General features: G+C 36.7%; 1 protein-coding gene across 2 annotated transcripts in view; it reads right to left on the bottom strand.

Annotated features, from left to right (window-relative positions):
- The window catches only part of SPTLC1 (serine palmitoyltransferase long chain base subunit 1), a 114,901-nt gene extending 101,519 nt beyond the window's left edge, over positions 1-13,382 (bottom strand). Inside the window, exons 1-2 of one of the 2 annotated variants that reach the window (XM_051962393.1) lie at positions 13,283-13,382; positions 9,051-9,158 (exon numbers count right to left, since the gene is read on the bottom strand). In XM_051962393.1, the coding sequence (XP_051818353.1) occupies positions 9,051-9,158; positions 13,283-13,339 (165 nt within the window). In that variant the 5' untranslated portion in view covers positions 13,340-13,382. The remainder of the gene's footprint in view (positions 1-9,050; positions 9,159-13,282) is intronic. The other variant, XM_051962391.1, reaches the window with a different exon arrangement.
- Between the last annotated feature and the right edge of the window lie 11,694 nt (positions 13,383-25,076).

Here is a 25,076-nt window from a genome sequence, read left to right as displayed (position 1 = left end):
AGTTTCTTTTACTGGACTACAGGGTCTTGCCAAGGTTACCCACTATCTGGCACTGCTCTCCATAATGGCTGGATCATTTCAGAACTCCACAAACAATGTCCCAGTTTTCTCACATTCCCTCCAAGATTCATCATTATCTTTTCCTGTCATTTTAGTCAATCTGAGAGATGAATGTTGGTATTTCAGAGTAGTTTTAATTTGCATTTCTCTAATCAATAGTGATTTAGAGCATTTTATTTAGAGCAATTAATTATTGATGGCTTTAATTTCACCATATGAAAATAGTCTATTCATATTCTTTGATCATTTCAATTAGGGAACGACTTGTATTATAAATTTGATAATAGTTCTTTATATATTTTAGAAATGAAGCCATTATCAGAAATAATGGCCATAAAAATTGTTTCCCATCACTGTACTTCCCTTTTAATTTTGTTTGTATTGGTTTTGTTTATGCAAAATCTTTTTAATTTAATGTAAACAAAGTTGTCCATTTTGTCTTTCATAATGTTCTCTAGTTCTTCTTTGATCATAAATTCCTCCCTTCTCCAAAGATTTATAGATAAATTATCTCTTGTTCTCCTAATTTGATAATAGTTATCACCCTTTATGCCCAAATCATGTACCCATTTTGACTTTATTTTGGCATGAGGTGTGAGATGTACTATTTACATCCCTACATGGGAAGATGATACTGTAATGTTCCGTTTGGTTTTCTGGAGATCTTTGGACCAGCCTTCAGTTTCAGCTGAGTAATCACCACGAGAACAACTAGTCCAAAAATCTTTATTGTCTCCTTCACAGTCTTGTCTCCTTGCCGGGGGCCTGGGCTAGCTTTGTAGAGGTCCTCCGGAATGTGTCTTGGTTTCTGTGGAGGAGGCAGGAGGACCACCACAACAGTCTGTCTTGAAGTCTGTCTCAGTCTGAGAGCTTGTGCTCCAACCTCTAGTCTTCTGTCTTCCCCAAGTCTGTTCCAGTCCTATTTGATCCCCCTTCCAGGTCTGACTCTGACCTTCTTAAATACTCTATTACAATTAAATCCATTCATCATACTGAATATAAGTCAATCATTTTATCACTAGGGAACTATTATTTGTTGTAAGCGTAATTCAATCATACTGAACTAGAGAGCTATTAATCACCATGCTAAACTAGATAACCATTGTCTTATCAATTTCACTGAGTTAATATCTTATAAGAATCCTTGTTTCAGAGTTCTGGCCCATTACATCTCCTGCTTTCTTCTGTTTTAGAACATAGTTGGTCACACCCTCCCTGACTTCTCAGGGAGATGAAAACCCCAAAAAGGAGGCGATCACTCCCCTCCTGACTTCTCAGAAAAGGGGATGAAAACATCAAAAAAAGAGGTGATCACACCCTCTCTGATGTCTCAGGGAGATGAAAACACCAAAAAAATTGGGGAGTCAAACCAGATTTTGTTAACAGGTTTCTGAAGGGTCTCACTACAAACAGGTATAAATAAATCCATCAACATGGGAGGTATAGCAATATAACACAGGCTAGTAGTGATATAACACACAACAAGAATCAATATGAGGAGTTACACATGTCTGTAAGTCCTAGAAATAGTCCAAAACCAATCTATTGTCCATTACTTCATATGTTAGGGAATCCAATGATTCCTGCAAGTTTTGAAATCCTACAATAGTCTCATTATGTGTCAAGAAACCCAATGATTCCTGCTGGTTTTGAAGTTCTGCAACAGTCTCATAAACAATTTTTCATCTCAGGGAATCCAATGATTTCTGGGAGTTTTGAAGTTCTGTAACAATCTTATTATCAGCCATGCTCTCTTTCAGGGCCAGATGTTTCTTAGGTCTTCTCCCTTGTTTCAAGGTTTTTCTCTTTTTCTGTGTCTTTCTGTTGGACAAGGCAAATATGGCTTGTTGGTACCCATCTGATTCCTTTTCCATCTGTAGAGATACAAGCAAATCCTCTCCCCCAAGCAATTAACCTATCTGGTCCTTTCCATTCACCATTTTCTAGATCTCTCCACATCACCTGGAGATTATATTGGAGTTGCACACACTGGACACTGCCCTTCTGTCGGGTTATAAAGCCTGTATTCTCCCCAGTTTTAAGTCCTTTCTCCCATCTGAGTGTTTCTCTGCTAATTGATCATACCAATACCAGAACTTCTAAAGCCTCTCTGGGTGTAAAACTTGGCTGCCATCATGCCCCACCTGTTTTTTGCTTTGGACCCTGGGGCTGGGCCCCACCTCTCATTTCCCTAGGCTGAGGCCCAGTGGAAGCCTTTGTTGCATTTTGGACATAGGGTTTGAGGTCTTGTTCTATCACCCTGAGCTTTCACTCTATCTCTATGCCAACATTGAGCTTTTAGATGCCCTACTTAACAACACTGAAAGCATCAACGAGTCTCTCTGGAAGTCCCTTGCCTAGAGAGACCCTTTCTTCCCATGTTCATCATAGCCTGGGTATAAAAGGCATTTGTACCCACTGCGGCACAGTATTTTTATGACCTCCTCTAAAGGAACATCTTTGTGTAGTCCCAGGGATAATTCTTTTACAAACCTCATTAGCATTTTCTCTAGCAAGCTGTTTTTATCATTATTATCATTATTCCTGTTGCTACATTTTCACCAATCATTCATATGACAGCTGTCTGGAAAAATCCCCACGAAATCAGCAAAGGGTTCATTTGAAGCTTGCTCTATTTTCGTGAAGGCTTCCCCTCTATCTTGTCTTCCTTGGGAGGGTGCCCCATGCTTTGATAGCAGCAGCAGCAATTTGCTCACATGCTATCAAAGGGTAATTAATCTGTGCTAAAGTGTCTGCATACTGACCTTTACCTGCTAGTTGGTCAAAGGTGATTTGTATATTAACTCCAGTTTGCCTATTTCGTTGAGCTTGTATTCTACAGAGTTCACTATACTCTGAAAGCTACAACAAGTTTTGTCCTGGTTCTAAACATGTCCTTGCTATAGATTTCCAATTACTAGGGGTTAAAATTTCATAAGCCAAATTCCCTAATACCACCTTAACATAAGATGATCTAGCTCCATAAAGAGTGCAACTCTTTTTTCAGACCTTTGATTTTTTCCAGATCAAAAGGAGTGTATCTTCTCCTTTGTTGACCTGAAGAGTCAAACTCTTGAATAACAGGGTATGCATTTATTTTTAAATCAGAAATATCCTGTCCTTTTTTAGCTTTAACTAGTGCCTTCTGTAATCTTGTCATAGGGGGTGGACAAAGCTGCTTCATGGATGATGCTGTTGGTGTTACTGCCCCTTCCCTCTCCCTTCTTCCTCCACAGGTCAAGGGATGGAGAATGCTCTAATGGCTCCTGCTGCAAAGCACCACACCCCTTAATTTCATCAGCATTGTACTTAACTCCTTTTTTGTCTAATTCTTCATGCTTTTCAACTGTTTTTTTTTTTTTTTCAGTAACCTCCCCCTCCTGTTTTTTCTTCTTTTTCTTTATTCTAACACTTATGTAATTCCCTAAGCCAATTGTATTATGTTTTATTTATATAGAATGTTTCTTTAGGAATTGAATCAGGACCATTATCATTGTAATAAATTCACTTAGTTGCTCTCCTACTAATTCCACTTGTCTGGCTCTAATTCTTCTTCCTTAGAGAACCAAGAAGATGTGTATTTTAATATTTTGAAGAGTTCAATGATCTGCTTCCAAGTTACAATCAAACCTTGGTTTTTTATTAGTTTAACTATGTACTCTACACATTTTCCTTATAGTGGAGAAGGCTTCTTTCTAAATATTTGTCCCATTTCAGCTGAAACACTAGGTTAGCCCTTAACAAAGTTTCCTTCTTGTCTAATTTTGGGGGCACGGAGACTTTATCATTTAACTCAGGAGCCTGTCAGTCTGGACTTCTGAACGTAAATCCTTAGTCCCATATTTGGATGCCAAAATGTAAGGTTCTGGTTGGTTTTCTGGAGGTCTTTGGACGAGCCTTTGTTTCAGCTGAATAATCACCACGAGAATAGCAAGGTGCTAAAGTCCAAAAGTCTTTATTGTCTCCTTCACAGTCTGGACTCCTTGACTGGGGCCTGGGCTAGCTTTCTGGAGGTCCTCTGGAATGTCTTGGTTTCTGTGGGGCAAGCAGGAGGACTCATGACAGTCTCTGTCTTGAAGTCTTGTCTCAGTCTGAGAGCTTGTGCTCCAACCTCTAGTCTTCTGTCTTCCCCAAGTCTGTTCTAGTTCTATTCAATCCCCCTTCTAGGTCTGATTTTGACCTTTTAAAATACTCTATTACAATTAAATCCATTCATCATACTGAATATAAGCCAATCATTTTATCACTAGGGAACTATTATTTGTTGTAAGATTAATTCAATCATAATGAACTAGAGAACTATTAATCACCATGCTAAACTAGATAGCCATTGTCTTATCAATTCCACTGAGTTAACATCTTATAAGAATCCTTGTTTCAGTTCTGGCCCATTACATGATAATAGTAATTTTTAAATCCACTAATTAATACAGCTAGAAGGAATATACATAGACGGAGAATATGGATATAAAATGAATTTGAGGTACTGACATTAATAGACACAATCAGTTGCACATAAAAATCTATCTTACCCATCAGAGAAGTAGCAAAGGAGTAAAATTAAGAAAAGGAAGCTGTAGAAGGAAGACTGTCAGAACAGATGGCAAACTGAGAAAAGTGATACATAGAAGCAAAACATTGGTGAAAAAGGAAAGGGTGAAAGAAGAGGACAAACAAGAGGAAAAATAAGATGGAAAAAGAAAAATGATAAATGTTGATTCCACAATACAAAACAGATCATAAAAAAGATAAAAGGACATACATATGCAAAATTATTTATAGCACCTCTTTTGTAGTGGCAAAATATCGGAAACTGAGGCTCATCAACTGGGGAATGGCTGAACAAACTGTGATATATGAATGGAATGGAATGCTTATTGTACAATAAGAAATGATGAACAGGGAGATTTCAGAAAAACCCAGAAAAACTTATACAAACCAATGCCAAGTAAAATGAACAGAACCAAAAAGTGTGGGCCACATTATGTAAAGATCAGCTACGAATGACTCAGTTCTTCTCAGCAATATAATGATTTTAGAAAAGTACAAAGTACTCAAGAAGAAAAATGCTATCTATAACCAGATAAAGAACTGAAGGATTCTGAATGCAGATTGAATCATAGTTTTTCCACTTACTTTATTCTTTTCCATGCTTTTTTCCCTCCTTCTGATTTGTTTATTCTTTCACAACTGTGACTAATATGGAAATATGTTCAACATGATAGCATATGTTTAACCTATATCAAATTAGTCTAAATTAAATTTTAGGAAAGGTGGGAAGGAGAAAAATTTGAAACTCAAAATCTAGTAAAAAATGAATGCTAAAATTGTTTTGATATGTAATTGAGAAAAATAGCACTAACATTAAAAAATATATCAAATAAATCCATTTTTCTCTCTATCATTCTATCTATAGACTTACAGTATTATTTGCAATAGTCTTATATTATTAATATGGCTCTGCAAGCAGACACTAGATATGCCTATGTATTTTAGTAAAAAAGTCAGAAGACCTTGATTAGAACCCTAAATCTATTATTTTTACCACCTGTATAACCTCAGACCAATCACTTCCTTCAGTTTCAGGCCTCAGTTTCACCTGTGAAACAAGAGAGTTGGAATTAAAATCTAAGTTCATTTTCAGCACCATGATTTCATATGTGTACTATCTCTAGTCTTTTGTTTCTAACCAATCTGAGAAATAAGCAGAGTATATGTTAATTCTAAAATGGGATATTACTTAAATTTTTAAATAGAGTAAATGAGTGGTATGATTTGAGTAGCACTTAAATGTAAAATCAAAAAACTTTTCAGGTATACCAAAAACTCATGTTTTGACTAGATTATGGCATATAGAATAGAGGAAAAATTTTGCATTGATAATCCAGGCCTCAGGTTTTTTTTTTTTTTTTTTAATAATAATAATTTTTTATTTTCAAAATACACACAGTTTTCAACATTCACCCTTGCAAACTCTTGTTTTCCAAATTTTTCTCCCTTCCTTCCCTGTACCCCTCTTTGACAGCAAGGAATTCAATATAGGTTAAACATGTACAATCCTTTAAACATATTTCCACATTTATCATGCTGCGCCAAAAAAATCAGATCAAAAAGGAAAAAAAATGAGAAAAAAAAAGCAAAGAAACAACAACAAAAAGGTGAAAATATAATATTGTGATCCACATTCAGTCCCCATAGTCCTCTTTTTACATGCAGACAGCTCTCTCTATCATAAGTCTATTGGAATTGCAAGTCTCAGTTTTAAGGGAGTAATTATATAATTTCTAATTCTAACCTCGAACTCTAAATCCCAGGATACTTTGTATACTCACAATCTCCTGGACTTAACCACAAAACTGCGGATGAAACTATTCGCTATCAAAGTGCACTGTTTGCACACTAGTTGTTTGCTAAGTACTAAACAATTTATTATCTCATTTGATCCTCACAACCCTGAAGGTAGGTGCTATTATTATTCCCATTTTACAGATGAGGAACTGAGGCACACAGCGCTTAACTGACTTCCTCAGGATCATTTAGCTAGTAAATATCTGAAGTAGGATTTGAACTGAGGTTTTTCAGAGGTTCCTCAGTTGTATCCACTGTGCCATCTATCTATCTGCTACTAGTACTGCATAAAAGGGAAAATTCTAAATTAAACAAGAGGCAATCAAGAAATAAAACAGAAAATTTTAATTGTGATTTCATCAATCAATAAAACATTCATTAAATACTTATTACCAAATTCTATGTCAGGTAGCTGAGGATAAACTGGCAATAGTGAAATAATCTTTGCCCATAAGAAGTTTATTTTCTAATTGAAGAAATAACAAGAAGAATAAAAAGAAGAAATAACAATAGAGTCCAGCTAAGTCATGATGAGAAACTGAAAAAGGGTCATTCTTGTTTGTTCTTCATTCCCGAAAATGAACATAATATCAAGGAGATGACACCATGACATGCAAGTGAACTGAATTTAAGGAGGGAAGAATGTGCAAACTCATTAGTCTTACTTTCTCTTCTGGAGCCATCTGGGTCAATTGGCCAGATATGGATCATTATCTTCTTTTGTATATATTCGATCCAATATGAGATATTTATGAGAAATCTTGTTGAAAATGAAAACAATGCAGCAAAAAATATGATTCTACCTAGTACTTAAGAGACGATTTCCAGATGGATCAGAGATAACTAAATCAACCTGAAAGAGTTGCTAAAAGAAAACCTGAAATGTAGGAAAATAAAGTTACTTGTTTTAACATAACTGACTCTATTTTGTATTATGCTCCCATTCTGTAATAGTATTTTGATGTTTATTTTTTCAATAACATAGCCATATTTGCTATACAGGTTGGAAAAAAAAACATGGATTTATAAGCACAACAACATAAACAACTAAAAATTAGAGAGATCCCAAGATAAAAGAAACCAAAAATGGGAAAACGTGGTAAACTCTATCTTATCAGGTCAATCAAGTTAATGTAAATAAAACAGATAACTGGCTACCAATCAAAACTTGGATATAACCATAATGACTATAGTTAAAATTGCAAAACTTTTTAGGTTTTGTTCTTGGGTCAAAAATAAGACAAGATCCTATGTTCTCTTGAGATTCAAACATCTCTTCCTCTCTTGCTCTCCCCACTCTCTTTGATTGAGGGCAACGCTGATCTGCCAGAGGAAGACACATGGCCTCTCACTGGCAGAGAGGAAACTATGTTGAACAGTTGATACAGCTGAACAGTGATATAAAACATGCTTATTGGAAGCCCTGGGAAATCAGGTTGACGCTTGTTCTTGGTGGGATTAATATTTGTACTGAATGCATTAGAATGCACTCTATTAATAAAGTTTGATTGCTTGCATTGAGAAGTGTAAATTGAATTGTGTTTCTATGACAATAATTAATGGTATATAACTAATTTATGTGACAGTAAATCAGTTTTCCATCTTCACAGTGCATTAAGAGAGTAAGAGGGGAAAAAAAAAGATACTACAACTTTAGAATAATTGCGCTATTAGAAACACTGAAAATGATGTAACCAAAGATACTTAAACATCCACATAAGCAGAACAAGAATCAAGAGAAAGTAATATTGTAAATATGTGGAAAGATTTGTAAAAAACCCAAAAAAACAAAAAACAAAAACTAAGTAAGTGAAGGTCATGAAAATTATATGAAGTAGAAAGGAAATCCCTCTATGCATATACTGGACAAATATTGCAGATAAAAAAGGTTTCACAAAGGAATGAGAAAAAAAGTATGCCTTTGGCAAAATGTACGCAATGCCTTTAAATTTCTCCTTAAAAATAAAAAAAACTCCACTATCCTGTTTTTATACCAATATTTTCCAACAGTATTTTTCCAAACAATCAAAAAAAAAATTTCATTAAACTTTTATATGCCTAACACCATGCTAGGCACTGGAGATATAAAGAATAAATGGAAAATGAAGGGGAAGATAGCTGCAATTGTGTGGAAGAGAAAGTATGTGTAAATGGGGAATGGGGGGTGGTCAGTAACAACTTCATGTACAGGATGGCACTTGAGCTGAGCCTTGAAAAAAACTAGAGAATCTAAAATATAGTGACAAGGAGGGAGGACAAAATCCATTCATGGAAGATGGGGCAAAGGTATAAAGATGAGAGATGCAGTGCTGGGTGTGATAGTAAAGAAATGTAAGTCTACTAAACCACAGAGTCCATGAAAAGAGATAATGTTATTGAGGTTGGAAAAGCTGATTATTCAAAATGCTTGTATATAATATTATATCTTATCAATTACATTTTGCTTTACATTAAATAATGATTTAAGACATCCAAAAAAAAATGGAAAAATATTTTTATTTTTATGACAATGCTTTTTATTCAACATTCACTCTTGCAAAACCTTGCATTCCAATTTTTTCTTCCTCTTTCCTTTCCTCCCCTAGACAGTAAATAATCCTATATATAGGTTAAACATTTGAAAAATATTTTTAATCTCTTACCTTGGCTGTGAGATCAGATCGTTCCTGTAATTTGTATGTTTTGGAGAATAGAAGTCTGATTATCCAGAGAATTAGAATTCCTTCCAAAATAAGGTGATAGGCAGGAGCCTGTAAATCCAAACAACAAAACTGTAACTACATTAATCTCTAAATAAGATGAAGTTCACCATTAGAAATTTTAATTTACTTTCTGTATTTCTCAAATCTGTCCCTCTTTATTAGTCATAATGCTCTCCCACTTTGGCCTACAATTCTTTCAGAGCAAAGTATAAATATAGAACACCTTTCTTTGGTGAAAAGATTGTCCTTAAAGAGAGACTTTTAAAGCCATTCAGGAAAGTTGTAAAGTCAAAGAAGAAAACCACTGTCCCAAGTCTTCACAATTATTTTTCTTAATGTACAAAGACCTTAATTGTACTTCATGAAAATATGTAAAGTATGATCTATATCCACATCAAGAACTTTCAAAGTATAAAAGTTTAACATACACAATATGAAGACTAGTATATTAAATGTTGATTAAATGCTTTCACCATTAAACAAATATTTGAAATGATTACATCTATGAAAAATCTGAAAAAGCTATAAAGTAAACTTCCTGCCTGTTTGACAAATATCTTTAAATCAATCTATCAACAAGTATTTATTAATTATCTTTTCCATGCAATAAAGTGCTACCGTGCTAGGCAGTGGGATACAAAAGCAAAAATTGTCCTTCCCCTTGGGAACTATTGTGTGTATAAGTGCACGTGGGTATGTATGTATAAAACAGATATGAGGTAATGGGAGAGAACAGTGTTACAATGCAAAAGCATGAAATGGAATTATAGGCAATAGGACCATTGTATACAGAAAGTAATGAATGTGTAATAAGGCTGAAAAGAGACCAATGGGGGACATGTTATAATGTTCTCTCAACACCAAAGAAATTCATGTTTGCTTCTAGAAGCAACAGGGAGTCACTGGAGCATGAGAAAGAAAAGAATTTTGGCAGCTACATGGAAGATGGAGTGAATTCACATCAAAATGAAGGCTAGGCAAGAGATGCTAAGTGCCTAAAGTAAAGTTACTTGTATAAATGGACTTGACTGGTTAGGATATGTAGGAGATAGAGGAATCGAGGATGACCCAAAGTTCTCAGATGAGAAATTGACTTTAGGGGAAAAATGAATACTATTTTGGTCATTTTGAACTTTGAGATGCCTAGAGAGACATCTTAAATTCAACATGTCTAAAACTGAAATTTTTCATCTTAAACCCTCCCTTCTAATCTATTATCTTGGAATCCTCATTCTCCTTCATTCTACATATTTCAATGAGCTGTCAAATACGGCCATTTCTACCTTTATAACACCTTATATTCTGATCTTCTTTCCACTCGTACAGCTACCATTTTATTTTAGGGCCCTGATTTACTCCTTTTCTAGATTATTCCAACAAAGTCCTACCTATCTGGCCTTTCTGCCTAAAGTCTCTCACTACTCCAAGTCCATTACACACACAGATGAAATTGTGATTTTTCCTTAGGTTCAAATCTGACCACTGACAACAAATTCCAGTAGTTTTCAATCTAATATAAATGTCAAATATAAATTCCTGTTTAGCTTTTAAAGCCTTATACAACTATATCGCCTTTTTCCAGCTTCACTAGACTTTACCCCTTCCTCTCACACTCGGCTATCCAACTAAATTAGCCTCACTATTTTCCTCACATGCAATATTCCATGTCTTTACAAAGGACTGGACCTTAGTTCCAGCAATCCCTCACTCCTTTATTTCCAGATCATGAAGTCACTACGTACACTGAAGTCTTTCCAAATCAACCCCTTTTCCCAAAATACCTTGTATTTGACTGTTTTATAAATATTAATATTTGTCAGTTTTATAGTTTTGCTCTATATGCTTATACATGTACTTTGTCTCTTCTACCAGACTAGAATGTCACTTCAAAGAAACAAGAAATGTTTCTTTCTTTGTATTGGTATCTCCAGCACTTAGTACAATGCCTGATTCACAATAACTACTTAATAACTTGATGACTGATATATTCAAAAAAGAAAGGAAAGAAACTAAGATATATTAGATCTGGGAGTCATCTACATAAAGAAAATTAAACAGTCACCAAATGACTAACAACCTACTTAACTAAGGAGGTTTAACTAAAACTAACAACTAACTTATAACCAAATGTAATTTAATTTAAAAAAGAGAAAAAAACAAATGAATATAGAGAAAGAAAAGAAGATCCCTATTTCTTCTGCCTACATACTACACTTTATATACTAAGCTTCCTTTACAAATTCATATAAGATGTACACTAGAATGGAAAGGGGGAAAAAAAAAAACACCACACAAAACTCCCTAAGCTGCTCTGTAAATTTGAGCTACAACATAATTCACTTTGAGGCATAGGACAACCTATTTAGGGCTATTATTCAACAACTTTAGCATTCCCAAACTATGGTTTCCAGCTGGCAGATTTCAGAAGTTAATAAGAACCCCACCTCAAGGGAAAAAAAGGTTATGGAAAAGTTAAGAAGGCTCAAGGAAATTACATTCCCTCTTCCAAATTCTTTCATCATACCAAAGATATAGGAGGTGTGTGTGTGTGTGTGTGTGTGTGTGTGTGTGTGTGTGTGTGTGTGTGTGTATGTACACACATATACACATAAGGACTATAAGGAGATAATACTGTCAAACCAAACATTTAATAAAAAATGATCAGAGCATATAACGAAGAAACTTAATACTTCCCTCAAACTGTAGTTCACTATATTTTTATTATTGAAATATCCATATCTATCTAATCTATATAATTATTTATTAAATGAAAGTAAGCCACCACTAAAGTAAGTGAAAGATTACTGGCTTGTTTTGCAATAGATTAGATGAAATAATATCTATTCTTCCCAACAAGAAAGAATTTTCTTTCATACCCAAAACAAAAATCCATAAAACTAAAGTTCAGCCTTAGAACCAGTTATCTAGTTTCCAGTCTTCTTCCATATTTCTCTTGCTAAAAAACAAAAAACACAAAAACTTATTTTTTCACTTCAAGAAAATAAAACCTCACATTCCTTTTTCCAAAATCTCATATTATCTTCCTTTTTTATGTCTTCAAAACACTCTCATTCATATCATTCTTTCTTTCTCATGTATTCCATTTTCAATATGTAGCTAGCTCCTTTTTTTTAAAGATCCTTTGACTCTCAAACACATTTCCTAATTATCCTACCTTTCTCACATCCGGCTAACCTTTCCTTTTTTTCCATTTTATCACTGGTTAGTTACTCCCCCTGAAAAAAGCAAAATCAGTCATCTCTAATATCTTCTGTCAAGATATTAGAAAATGCCCAATTTTCCAGAGGTAAGGCCCAGGTACTCACTCATTACCCAGGGAATGAATGCCCTTTGTACTCACCCTCTGGCAAAATTGTATTGTTATTGTAGTGCTGTGACCAGTACTCAATCTCTGAGCTGAGACAAGCTTGGATAAGTACCCATGTTCCAGTCATGAAGTCCTGCTGGGAATCAAACTTGTCTCTTTGTTGCTATTACCTCTCATTGTCAGGGATAAAGCTCACTGCATAGTATTAAGAATTAAGGAGTATTAAGATCTGCTCACACTAAAGCAGGTTCCTCTGACTAAAGATAGGGCTCCTGCACTATGTATTTGCTTACAAGCTATTTCCTTCACTTTGAAATTAAATTTGTTTGATACCAGGTTCCTAGCCTGCTCTTGCAGCACTCTGGCCACCCACAGGTGAGAGGCTGGTTCTCTCTGGTTGACACTTTCAAATCTAGTTTTTACCAGATCTAATCTCCTTAATCGCTTCCGTAGGCAAGAATTTTTTTTTTGTCTTCGAAATCCCAATATACAGTACTTTGGCACAACGCAAGCAGTTAATAAATAATAATGTTTGTGGTTTTGAATAGGTTCTCCCTAGTACAAATCACTTAATATTCACACACTCCCCTTCCCCCCTCCGCCTTAACCACACTGCTAATTGGATGAAAAAAATCTCCAACTCTCTGCCGACCTCGCTCATTGGTTAATTTCCTTGTCAGTTTCCTAAACCCTCCGCTTTGGGCTGCATAAAAAGACAATTAAAATGCCAGAAAAAGGCTGAGTGGGCAGAAGAAATGTTCCTCGCGCCTTCTTCATTTAGGACTAAAATCCACGTATATCATCTGGCAGCGTTTGCTGGAGTGGCGGGGTAAGAAAGACTCACCTCATACAATGCCTGAACCATCTCAACCAACACCCACTGCTCTCCAACCATCGCCATCGCAGGCGGGACGAAACTTCCGGGATTGTAGGGCACCGAAACGTAAGAGGCGCGTAATGAAGCGCGTTAGGCGGGGCCTTTGAATGCTGACGTCTTGGTTTTACTTCGGTCAGATCTTGAGGTGTTTAGGCAGTTGCGATACAGCCTAATTTAGGGAAATGTTCAGATTGCATTTCAGTCATTTCTGTCTCCCAGATGTAGTAAAACTAGGTAATGATGCACGCAGATCACGTATTTGGATGTGTATGTTAACGGTACGGTAATTTTAAGTTTATCCTGGAAGAGAAGACTTTCTAGAAATGCTAAAAAAAAAAAAAAAAAAAAAAGCATTCTAATCTAACCCCAGCTTGGGGTTAGCCCCCCATCTAATCCACTTTCCCAGTGGAAAGTGTTTTTGTTTTTGGCCCACAAATGCAACATTACAAATTTCCCCAAACTTTTTGTTTTGTTTTGTTTTCTCCAAACCACTCACTTTTTGCATGGGGGATACCTTCTAAATTATGCTGTCTTGTTTTCCTAGTGAGAAAACCTTAGACGTCGGCTCTTGGAATCCTTATCTGAATGCTCTTTCCAACCACCCAGATATTCTAACCTTGCAGAGAAATTCCAGTGATGAAGAACTGTGCCCAGTAAGCAACCCACACCATTTTCTGATAGCTATAATTTGTAAGTAATCCTTTCCTCTTTTCAGCCAAAATCTGCTCAACTGTAATTTACACCCCTTGGTCCCTAATTCTGCTATATGTGGATAACCTCTCCCTACCTTCACCCCTCAGTCCTGAATAAAAACGGAATTCCTTTTTGTACTTTTGAATTATGAAGACCTTATTTCATACAATTTTACAAACAGGTGCTACAAATATAAATACTATTTTACATATGATGAAAAGGCTTATAGAGGTTAAGAGGCTGAATCACAATACCAGTACATTTTGGAGGTCTTGTTGATTCCAAAATTCTCTAATAAACTAATTGCCTATCTGGAGAAACCCTAAACTCCAGGTCTAGATTGCTTTCTGTTTCAGTAAGTGGTCTGTTATTACTATGCAGGGAATATATGGTATCTGCAGATTTAGACCAGTATTTTCTCAATGTAATATCTTACCAGTCAGTTAATAAAAATTAAATATCTATTATGTGCCAGGCATTTAAGCACTACAGGATATGGAAAAAGGCAAAAAGTAGTCCCTACCTATAAAGAGCTCACAGGCTAATGAGGGAGACCACATACAAACTACCAAGTACAAACAAGTTCTATGAAGGATAAAATTAGAAATAACCAACAAAGAAAAGACACAAAATTAAGGGGGAGTGGGAAAGGCTTCCCGATTAATATTCTAATTAATTTGAATATTTAATTAATATTCCTAATATATAATAAAAACACCAATAGTATTTTTATTAAACTGTGGGGTTTTATTTGGGACTTGAAGAAAACAGGAAATAAGGGAGAACTCTCTTTACATGAAGGAAAACAGTGGAAATGCTATAAGTCAAAAGATGAGTGTCTCTTGAGAGAAACATAAAGGAGGCCAGGATCACTGGATCACAGATTAATTGGGATGGCAAGTGAGGGAGGTATAAAATATAGGAAGATTTGGAAAGGGGAACAGGGAGTTTGGAAGAGGCTTTGAATACTAAATAGAATTTTACATTTAATTTTGAAGGTGAAGTTTATTCTGTAGGAAGGAGAGTTGACATAGTAAGATTTGTGAAATTGCTGTATTGTTTATTAATGATTGAAGATTGTATCTAATCAGTGGAATCTGTAATTCAGAAAACAGTTGGACTACTTAACACTAGAATTCATAAGATGGTTTGACATCTTTATAACAGTACTTTCTCTATTTTTCTGGGGTTTGGCTTGAATTCAGGCCCCAGATTTAGGATGGTGGGATAAGTGATGAATTCCTGAAATTATGAGATGTTCTACCTAGTCATAAGTCAAGGATTGCTTAATAGTGGACTTTCCAGAGAATATTGATTAACTGTTGTCCTGAATCTAGAAATCCTCTCTTGTAAATCAGGCTAAATGTAAGCCCACTTTATACTACCTTTGTCAATTGAATATATAATGTTCTTTTTTGTTGTTGTTGTTAGAATGTGTTAAGAAATATTAGTTTTATTTTAACCAGTTTTCACAGCTGAATATTCTATAAAAACTTTACAGATTGTACAGTTTATATATAGTTCAACTACTGAACAAAAAAAGTAGGTCCCACAGATGCAAAAATACTGTACCAATCCAAGGTAAAGGCAGATTTACACACTGTACAGCTCTCCACAAGGAAGGGAAGGTGGTCAGTTCCAAGTACAAACTTCAAAACTGTACAAAAATAAGGTTTGATTTTATTTCATTCTTCATACATTCAATACGTTGCAAGCACAAATGCCCAACTAATAATAGGCATCTGTAGTCAGGAATCAGTAACCACTCCTGAAAGGAATGCAAAATATGTCTATTTACACAGGGCACTCTTGTACACCATACTGTATACAGTATATAGTATATACATAAAAAGCATTACATGTCTAATATAAGGTAGTTTTTTGAAAGGAGTTTCTGTATTTAATAGTGTGCCAAAAGAATTTTACCTTATTAAATAAAATGTATTCTAAGTGAACCTAGAAATTACACTTTATGAACATAAAATGGTGTTTTTTTTTTGGTTTTTGTTTTTGGTGTAATACATCAATTAAAACTGCAAATAGAAAAACAAAACTGTGTATAAAGTAGTATTCTCACCCAGTAACAAGAAGCACTTATGTAGGAATATATAATGTTCTAATGCATTTAATGGCCATTGGGGGGCTCAGGATGTCAAATTTTTTGCAACTGCTAACCCTTGTTAAATAAATTGATCAAGCTTGGAGACCTTGTGCCTCAATTTCTCCTTATTGTAGATTTTTATCAGATAGTTGGTGACCCCATTTGGAACCCAAGTGAAAGCATCCAATCCTGGGCCTTCTCAGAATTACTTTCAAAGGACTGTTCTGGAAGTTGAATTCCCCCTCACCCTCAGGGTTAATTTTCTCCAAGAAAAATTAAGTGGCTTAATGAAGGTTACATAGGAGTAAATATCCATTCCTTCTCACCTCTTCTTCATTTTCCGTCTCTCAGATATGCTTTCTGCTGCTTTTTCTTCCTTCACCTATGTCTCACATGATGAAGTAATCTTACTGCTTGGCAGGGCTAACTCCTTTACTTGTTCAAGTGATTTCATTCCATTCCATCTCTTCTTACAGATTGCCCTTTTATTCTATCCCCATTCAATTCTATCCCTATTCAATCTCTGTCTATTTCTTATTACTTAAAAACATGTCCATGTCTCTCCTGTACTGAAAAAATAAACACACAAACAAAAAAAAACCCTAACAAAACAATTACCAAACTGGTAATTTCTCACTTAATCTTTCCATTATCATCTTATATTTCTTCTATTCTTTGTAGTTAAACTCTCTAAAAGACTGTCTACCATGGGTGCCTTCACTTTTTCTCCTGTCACTCTCTTCCTAGCCCCTTACAATCTGGTTTTTAACCTTATCATTCCACTGAAACTAAACTCTCCAAAGTTGCCAATAATCTCTTTGCTGCCAAATCCAATGATTCAATTCTAATTCTCAGTGATGTCTCTGTAACCTCTAAAATTGCTGATCATTTTTCCTTGATATTCCCTTCTCTCTAGGTTTTTGGGTTTTTCCCAAAAACCGCTATTTCCTGGTTCTTGTTATACTGTCTGACCACTCCTTCACTGTGTCCTTTTCTGGATCATTCTCCAGATCATGCTCACGTAGGTGTCCCTCAAGGTTTTGTCCTAGGCTACCTTCTCTTCTTCGTTTGTATTATTGTACTTGATGATCTTGTCAGCTCCCATGGATTTAATTACCATCTCTATACTGAAGATTCTTATATTTATCCTGCCCCTACTCCTCTGCTGACGTCCTATTTTGCTGTTCAACTACCTTTCATACAGTTTTAAATGGATGTCTCAACAGATATTTTAAATTCAATAAGTCTACTAATGCACTGTTGATATTGTTGTGAACTTATCTAACCATTTTGGAAACAAAATGGGTATAGAACAGTGCACGTTCTCTGACCCAGAAATATTGCTACTAGGTTTGTATATCAAAAAGATAAAAGAAAAAGAAAAAAAGACCTATAGCTACAAAAATATTTATAATAGAACTTTTCATAGTGGTAAAGAATTGGAAATTGAAGGGTACCCAACAATTGAGGAATGGCTGAGTAAACTGTGGTATATGATTGTGATGTTATAAGAAATGATGAGTAGGATAGTTTCATATCTAGGAACACTTATGTGAAATAATGCAAAGTGAAGTGAGTAGAACCAGTCATATTGTAATAATGATCTGCTGTGAATGACTTAGCTTTTCTGATCAATATACAAAATGATCCTTTTTTATTTTTTTTGAGGACTTATGATGAAAATGATGTTTATATCCAGAAAGAGAACTGATGAAGGCTGAGGACTGATTGAAGCATACATTTTTTAAACTTTATTTTTCTTGCCTTTTTTTTTTTTTTTTGGCTACATGGCTAATATGGCATGCATAACTGATATCACATTTCATACCTTCTCAGTGTATAGGTGAGGTACAATAAGGGAGAGAAGGAACTCAGAACTCAAAATTTCTTTAAAAAATAAATAAAATAAAATTGAAAAAAGAAAGAAATTCACTAAGTTCAAAGTAGAATTCATTTCCCCCTAAACCTATCTTTCCTTCTACCTTCCCTGTTATTATAAAGGCCAAATACCATCCTCCCAATTCCTTGGGCTCAGAACATGGAAAACATTATGGATTCCTCAATATCTCACATGTTATTTAATTTCACTTTTGCAACATCTCTTGAATGAGATTCCTATTGCCTTAAGAATCAATTACAATATGCTTTGTTTTGCATTCAAAGCATTTTATAACTTGGCCTGCCTTTCCATTCTTCTTACACCTTACTCCCCATCATTTCTCCCTTTAATCCAGGGACATTGACCTCCTGAACGAGATGCTCCATCTTGGTATTTTCTCTATCTGTCCTCTGTCTCATTAGGTTCCATTAAGTCTCAACAACAACTACTACAAAAACCTGCTCCTTCTCCTCCTCCTTCTCCTCCTTTTTGATGAAGGCAGGGTACCAAAGGAGAGGTGTGGCAGGAATGGGTGAGGGTTTCCTTGTTCTCCAAGGTGCAAGGTCGCAGGAAAGGAAATTCTCTAAACTCAAAGGCTGTGAAAAAAAGGCTTTTATTGTTAAAGAGGCACCAAGAGAAAGACTTCCTTGGCAGGCAATATCATTCTCAAGAGAGAAGTGATTTGCAAAGAGGCATTTTCTGAAGACCTTTTTTATACAGGAGTTGACATTCTATATGCAAGACTATTTGAGTTTGTATAGGAAAGGAGACATTTTCTGAAGACTCATCTTCCTCTCTCCAGAGGATGTAAGACCATTTGAGTTTGTATAACTTTTTGTTGGTGATTTTACATAACTTTACAGAGCTGTCTTGGGTAGTTTTACTCTCATCATCTCCCCCCTCAAGCAATAAGCACAAATTCTTTTGAGAAAAGGGTTGAAGCTCTCAGGTCTTCTGTAGCTACTTCCTGCTGAAAAAATGGCCGTAGAGCTGACCCTAATGGGGGCTTATGCTTGGAGGAGAGAAACAAGATCTGAAAATAGCAGCTGCAGCATCCAGTGGATGTAGATTTGCACATCAGTTTTCTCAGGATTCCCAGGTCGCAAGAGAAGCTGGAAATTTGCAACTCAAAGCCTACAGGAAACAAATCTCACAAGCAATCTGAAAATGAAGGGACCAAATAAGAGCAAAAGCATAATAATCAGAAGAGAAGTTAGTATAGGGGCTATTAGGGACCATATTCAGGAATTCCACCCAGAGGAGGACTGGGGAGGAGTGAGAAACTGCTCATAGATGTCTCCTGGACAACCCCATTTCCCACAGAGTCCCCTAGTCTGATTAGGAAGTCACCCAATGACGAGGGCCACAGAAAGAGCAACAGGAGTAGACTCCTCATAAGGAGAAGGAAAAGAGATTAGAGTCAGAGCCTTCTTTCTCCAGAGTTTTTCCAGGAATCTTGCGGAACAGAAACTGTAGGTCCTCAATGGGCTCACAGGAGTACTCCAGGCTATCTGAATGAGAGGTAACAGAAGCAGCATTTTTAATTCTAGAACCAGTTTAACTGCCCTTGGAGTGGTCAGAATGACCCTGTATCAGCCTTTCCACTTTCCACCTAAAGGGTCGGATCCCTGGGGTTTCCAGGTTTTCAAATACACCATATCGTCTGGATTGACAGGGGATGGGATTTGGTTAGAAGCTTCCAAGGGTTTAGGGAGGTGTTCATTTGCATATTCAGAGAGCTCCTTTTGAAATGCACTGAGCTGAGCAGAGAAGAGTGACTCACTGCGAGTTGGAATCCTTAAGGATGGCATTGTTTAAGAAAAGCCTCCCATACAGAAGTTCAAAGGGACTCAGTTTAATTATTTTCCTGGGGGAGGTGGGGAGGTGGGGGAGGGGGGAGTGCGATCCTGACTCTAAGTAGCCCCAATGGGAGATTCTTTTTCCAGCCCTCTTTAGTCTCCAGGCAGAGTTTAGTAAGGACTCTCTTAACTGTATGATTTATTTTTTCTACCTTCCCAGAGGCTTGAGGACACCAGGCAAAGTGGAGATGATAAGAAATGTTAGGTGCCTTGGCTATCCCTTGGGTTATCTGAGAAATGAAGGCAGGCCCCATTATCATTCTGTAAAGAGCTGGGCTAGCCAAAACTCGTATGATCTCTTTCTGCAAGCACTTAGTCACTTCCTGGGCCTTCTCTGTCCTAGAAGGAAAGGCTTCTACCCTGTTAGTGAATGTATCAACAAATACCAGAAGCAGTTTAAAACTTCTACAAGGGGGCATATGCCTGAAGTCTAGTTGCCAGTCTTCACCAGGGTACGTGCCTCTTCCCTGGACTGGCTACAGGAGAGGTAGAGGCTTAACAGCTCCCTCAGGATTCACCTGGGCACAGATTGGGCAGCCTGGCAGATTTGTCTGATCGTTTTCTCCCAGCTTGTAGCCAATGAAAAAGTGTTTCACCAGGTAATGGAGAGTGTTTCTCCCTAGGTACTTGGCCCGATGGAGACCAGAGATCAGTTTCCACTGACTTGCTTCTGGGATTAAGAGGTGGTTTGAGGGCCTTTGAAACCAACCAGCAGGAGAAAGGGTGTACTCCCATTCCTTTTCCTGTGAGCTATAGGAAGGGGTAAAAGAATCAGAGAGCTGGGGAATTAAAGTTGCCATCATTGGTGAAAGGGCAGCAGCTTTAGCAGCTTAAGCTGCCAGCCTGTTTCCCTTAGCCTGAAGTGAATCTCCCTTCTGGTGCCCTTTACAGAATATGACGGAGACCTTCAGTTTTCCCACATCCCCTTCAACATTCATCATTATCTTTTCCTGTCATCTTAGCCAATCTGATAGGTGTGTAGTGGTATCTCAGAGTTGTCTTAATTTGCATTTCTCTGATCAATAGTGATTTGGAACACTTTTTCATATGAGTAGAAATAGTTTCAATTTTATCATCTGAAAATTGTCTGTTCATATCCTTTGACCATTTATCAATTGGAGAATGGCTTGATTTCTTATAAATTAGAGTCAATTCTCTATATATTTTGGAAAGGAGACTTTTATCAGAACCTTTAACTGTAAAAATGTTTTCCCAGTTTGTTGCTTCCCTTCTAATTTTGTTTGCATTAGTTTTGTTTGTACAAAGGCTTTTTAATTTGATGTAATCAAAATTATGTATTTTGTGACCAATAATGATCCCTAGTTCTTCTTTGGTCACAAATTCCTTCCTCCTCCACAAGTCTGAGAGGTAAACTATCCTATGTTCCTCTAATTTATTTATGATCTCGTTCTTTATGCCTAAATCATGGGCCCTATTTTGATCTTATCTTGGTATATGTTATTAAGTGTGGGTCCATGCCTAATTTCTGCCATACTAATTTCCAGTTTTCCCACCAGTTTTTGTCAAATAATGAATTCTTATCCCAAAAGTTAGGATCTTTGGGTTTGTCAAACACTAGATTGCTATAGTTATTGACTATTTTGTCTTGTGAACCTAACCTATTACACTGATCAACTAATCTATTTCTTAGCCAATACCAAATGGTTTTGGTGATTGCTGCTTTATAATATAGTTTTAAATCAGGTACAGCTAGGCCACCTTCATTTCATTTTTTTTTCATTAATTCCCTTAAAATTCTCAACCTTTTGTTCTTCCATATGAATTGTGTTGTTATTTTTTCTAGGTCATTAAAATAGTTTCTTGGGAGTCTGATTGGTATACCACAAAATAAATAGATTAGTTTAGGTAGTATTGTCATCTTTATTATATTCACTTAGCCTATCCAAGAGCACTTAATATTTTTCCAATTATTTAAATCTGACTTTATTTGTGTGGGAAGTGTTTTGTAATTTTGCTCATATAATTCCTGATTTTCCTTTGGTGGATAGATTCCCAGATATTTTATGCTGTCGACAGTTATTTTGAATGGAATTTCTCTTTGTATCTCTTGCTGTTGGATTTTATTAGTGATGTATGAAAATGCTGAGGATTTATGGGGATTTATTTTGTATCCTGCAATTTTGCTAAAGTAAAGAATTATTTCTGATAGCTTTTTAGTAGAATCTCTGGGTTCTCTAAGTATACTATGATATCATCTGCAAAGAGTGATAGTTTGGTTTTCTCATTACCTACTCTAATTCCTTTAATCTCTTTCTCAACTCTTATTGCCAAGGCTAGTGTTTCTAATACAATATTGAATAATAATGGTGATAGTGGGCAACTTTGCTTCACTCCAGATCTTACTGGGAAAGGTTCCAGTTTTTCCCCATTGCATATGATGCTTACTGATGGTTTTAAATATATGCTCCTGATTATTTTAAGAAAAAGTCCATTTATTCCTATCTTTTCAAGTGTTTTTATTAGGAATGGATGTTGGATTTTATCAAATGCTTTTTCTGCATCTATTGAGATGATCATATGGCATGACTGGCTTGCCCAGGGATTCCTTGTTTCTAGAGAGAGGACTCTATTTTCTCTCAGATTTCAGAAGGAATATGGGAAAGTTTTGAGAGAAGTGCTAAAAAATCACTTGGATCTGAGCAGAGAAAATTGGGTTCCCAATTTCATCATTAAATCACACCCCAATAAAGTAGCAGGACAGGAGGGAACAATAAGAAAAGAGGGTTTAAATAATAGGTCACCAAACTGGCAAGGCAAAGGGAAGGTCTCCAAATCATTCTTAAGTTTCCCTTCAAATTCTATTATTCTATGGAGGGAAAGGGCGAGTGAAACCAGAGTGTTGAAGCAAGACCGAAAAAGAAGCCTCCATAGCAAAAAGAAATTCAACATTCTTAGAGGTCATATTCAAAGATACTTTTGACTTTTGTGGTGGAACAAAGGAGAGCCTGACAAAACCCCTGGGCAGCATCACTCCTGATCCTGAAGAGACTGGAGGGCAAGGCCTGAAGCTACAGCTCTATCCCTCAACTATGAACAATCTCTCTTCCAGTGCCCCTCCTGGTTGCACTTGGAGCAAGAGCAGGGGGTTTCCTCCAAGGATAGTTTTGAGTCTGATTGCCCTATCCAATTTACCTGAAGCATGAACTCCTATGGTTCCCAGATATGGCAACAGCTAAAATTTGGGCCTGTTCTTTGTTTCTTGCTCTGATTCTGCGATCTGCCTCCTCTGCTACAGTTTGCTCCCTATTATTAAACATTCCGAAAGCTGTTTCTAACAGCTATCAGGGAAATTTGAGGGCTCAAGGCTAACTTCTACAACTTCCTCTATCTGGGGCAGACTGTTTAATAAAATAAATGCTGAGGATAATGGTCCCCTCTGGAGAAGTGGGGTCCAGATTAGTATATTTTCTTAGAGCCTCTACAAGATGCCCCTGAAAGAGAGCAGGATTTTCCTTAGCATCTTGGGTGATTTTTCTGAATCTTTCATAATTAACCTACTTCTTAATTCCCCCTCCATGGCTTCAGTGAGGCACGTTAAAAGGTGATGCCTTCTCTCCTGGTAGTTCCATCCAGGATCCGAAACAAAGACAGCAATATCCCCAAGGAGGTATCTACCACAAGAGGAGGATGCAGTCATGTCATCCCCAAATTTTCGGGTCCAATCTAGGATTCTCTTTTTCTCCCCTATTGTCCTCAGAATAAGGGCCAAAATTTTCCTTAATCTGGGAAAGGTCTAACATGAGAAAGGCACCTATCCCAATGAGGAGAAAGAGGGATCCCACTTTTTGTATCAAAGAGACGGAAGAGTGGACATGGGGAAGACTCAGGATCTAGTTCAGGAGGTATGAGAGACAGAGTTGAAGAAAAATTGTCGAACATAAGGTCCTGACTTTGATAAAGGGGTGGTCCTGGAAGGAATCACAGGCTTCCTCATAAGGACTGCAGGTCCTTAAAGCGCAGAAGAGGAATCCCCTGTTCCTAGAGAAGTGGAAAGGAGAGGATTATTTAAAAAGTTAGCATCTATTTTTTATTCCTCTCCAGTAAATTTTAGCAGCATCCTACAGTACTGTATTAATTTAGGTCTTGAGACAAGGCTATGAAGGCTCTAACATAGATAACTTCAGTCCATTTGTCTTGTCTTCGGCAAAACAAACCAAACTGCTGGATAGTGCTATAGTTAAGTGAGCCATTAATGAATCATTTTTTCCTGCTTCCCCAAAATATATAGAGGCCAGGCAGTATTGCAAAAGAAAATAAGTTTCTTAGTTTTGAGATCTTTCAGGCCAAATTTGTCTATATTTTTAAAGAGACAGTCTAAGGGAGAATACTTAGAGATAAATACAGAGGTGGATTGTCCCATTTTTGCCACAAGCCTTAGAATTTCCGAATTCTATAGCTCCCCAACCTCTCAGGCATCCCAGAGAGGATAATAGGTGACAGAAGTCCCCTGGTGAAGGGTACGTCTGCTAAGTAGTGCAGGAACTTCCAAGTCTAAGCATCCCCAGTCAAGGAAGTCTGCTGAGTGTAAAGCCCACAGCAGCCCCAAGCCTTCCTAAGTGTTATTCTAGATATAGAGACAAAAGAGACAAGAAGAGATTTACCTCCACGAGAAAAATGTAAAATGTTGGGGATCCCCATATGGGCCACCAAATGTTGAGGGGTGAGACACCCTAAAACAGCATCCCCAGGCCAGTATTGCAGGTTTTGTGAATTTGCAGTCCCAGTCTCCAAGTGAGGTTTACCAAACCAAAAAAGGGTTTATTGACACTGAGAAATTCTCTCTCTGTGGGCTAGGATCCTGATTAGTAAGACAGCTAAGATATAGGATACCGGGTTCAATTTTATTTAGCTTTCTAAGACCCAGGGCTATGGAGCAATCTCCAGGTGAATTGAGGGACTAATTTCCACTTTATTCCCCAGGCCAATAAAAAGGGTGGGGAGGGATTAAGATTCAGGTGGGGATTATTTTGTGACTGTCAGGAGATTCTGGGTTTTCTAACCCAGTTCCATCCCCACAAAGATCAGGAAACCACAGAGTCCTTCAGCACCCAAACAACCCTGTTATAGATGAGTTGTTGATCTGTATCGATAGAAGTTCCCATGTTATAAGGAACCTACTACATGAAAATCACAGGTCCAGAGCCAAAGGAAATTTCTTTCATAAGCCCATTTTTATTTCACTAAATGCCTTTCTATTTTCAGATCCAA

The sequence above is a fragment of the Antechinus flavipes genome, chromosome 1 (assembly GCF_016432865.1).
Source record: "Antechinus flavipes isolate AdamAnt ecotype Samford, QLD, Australia chromosome 1, AdamAnt_v2, whole genome shotgun sequence".
Classification (NCBI taxonomy): Eukaryota; Metazoa; Chordata; class Mammalia; order Dasyuromorphia; family Dasyuridae; genus Antechinus; species Antechinus flavipes.
Note: the sequence above shows the minus strand (reverse complement) of the source record. Positions and strands in the feature narration are given on the sequence as shown.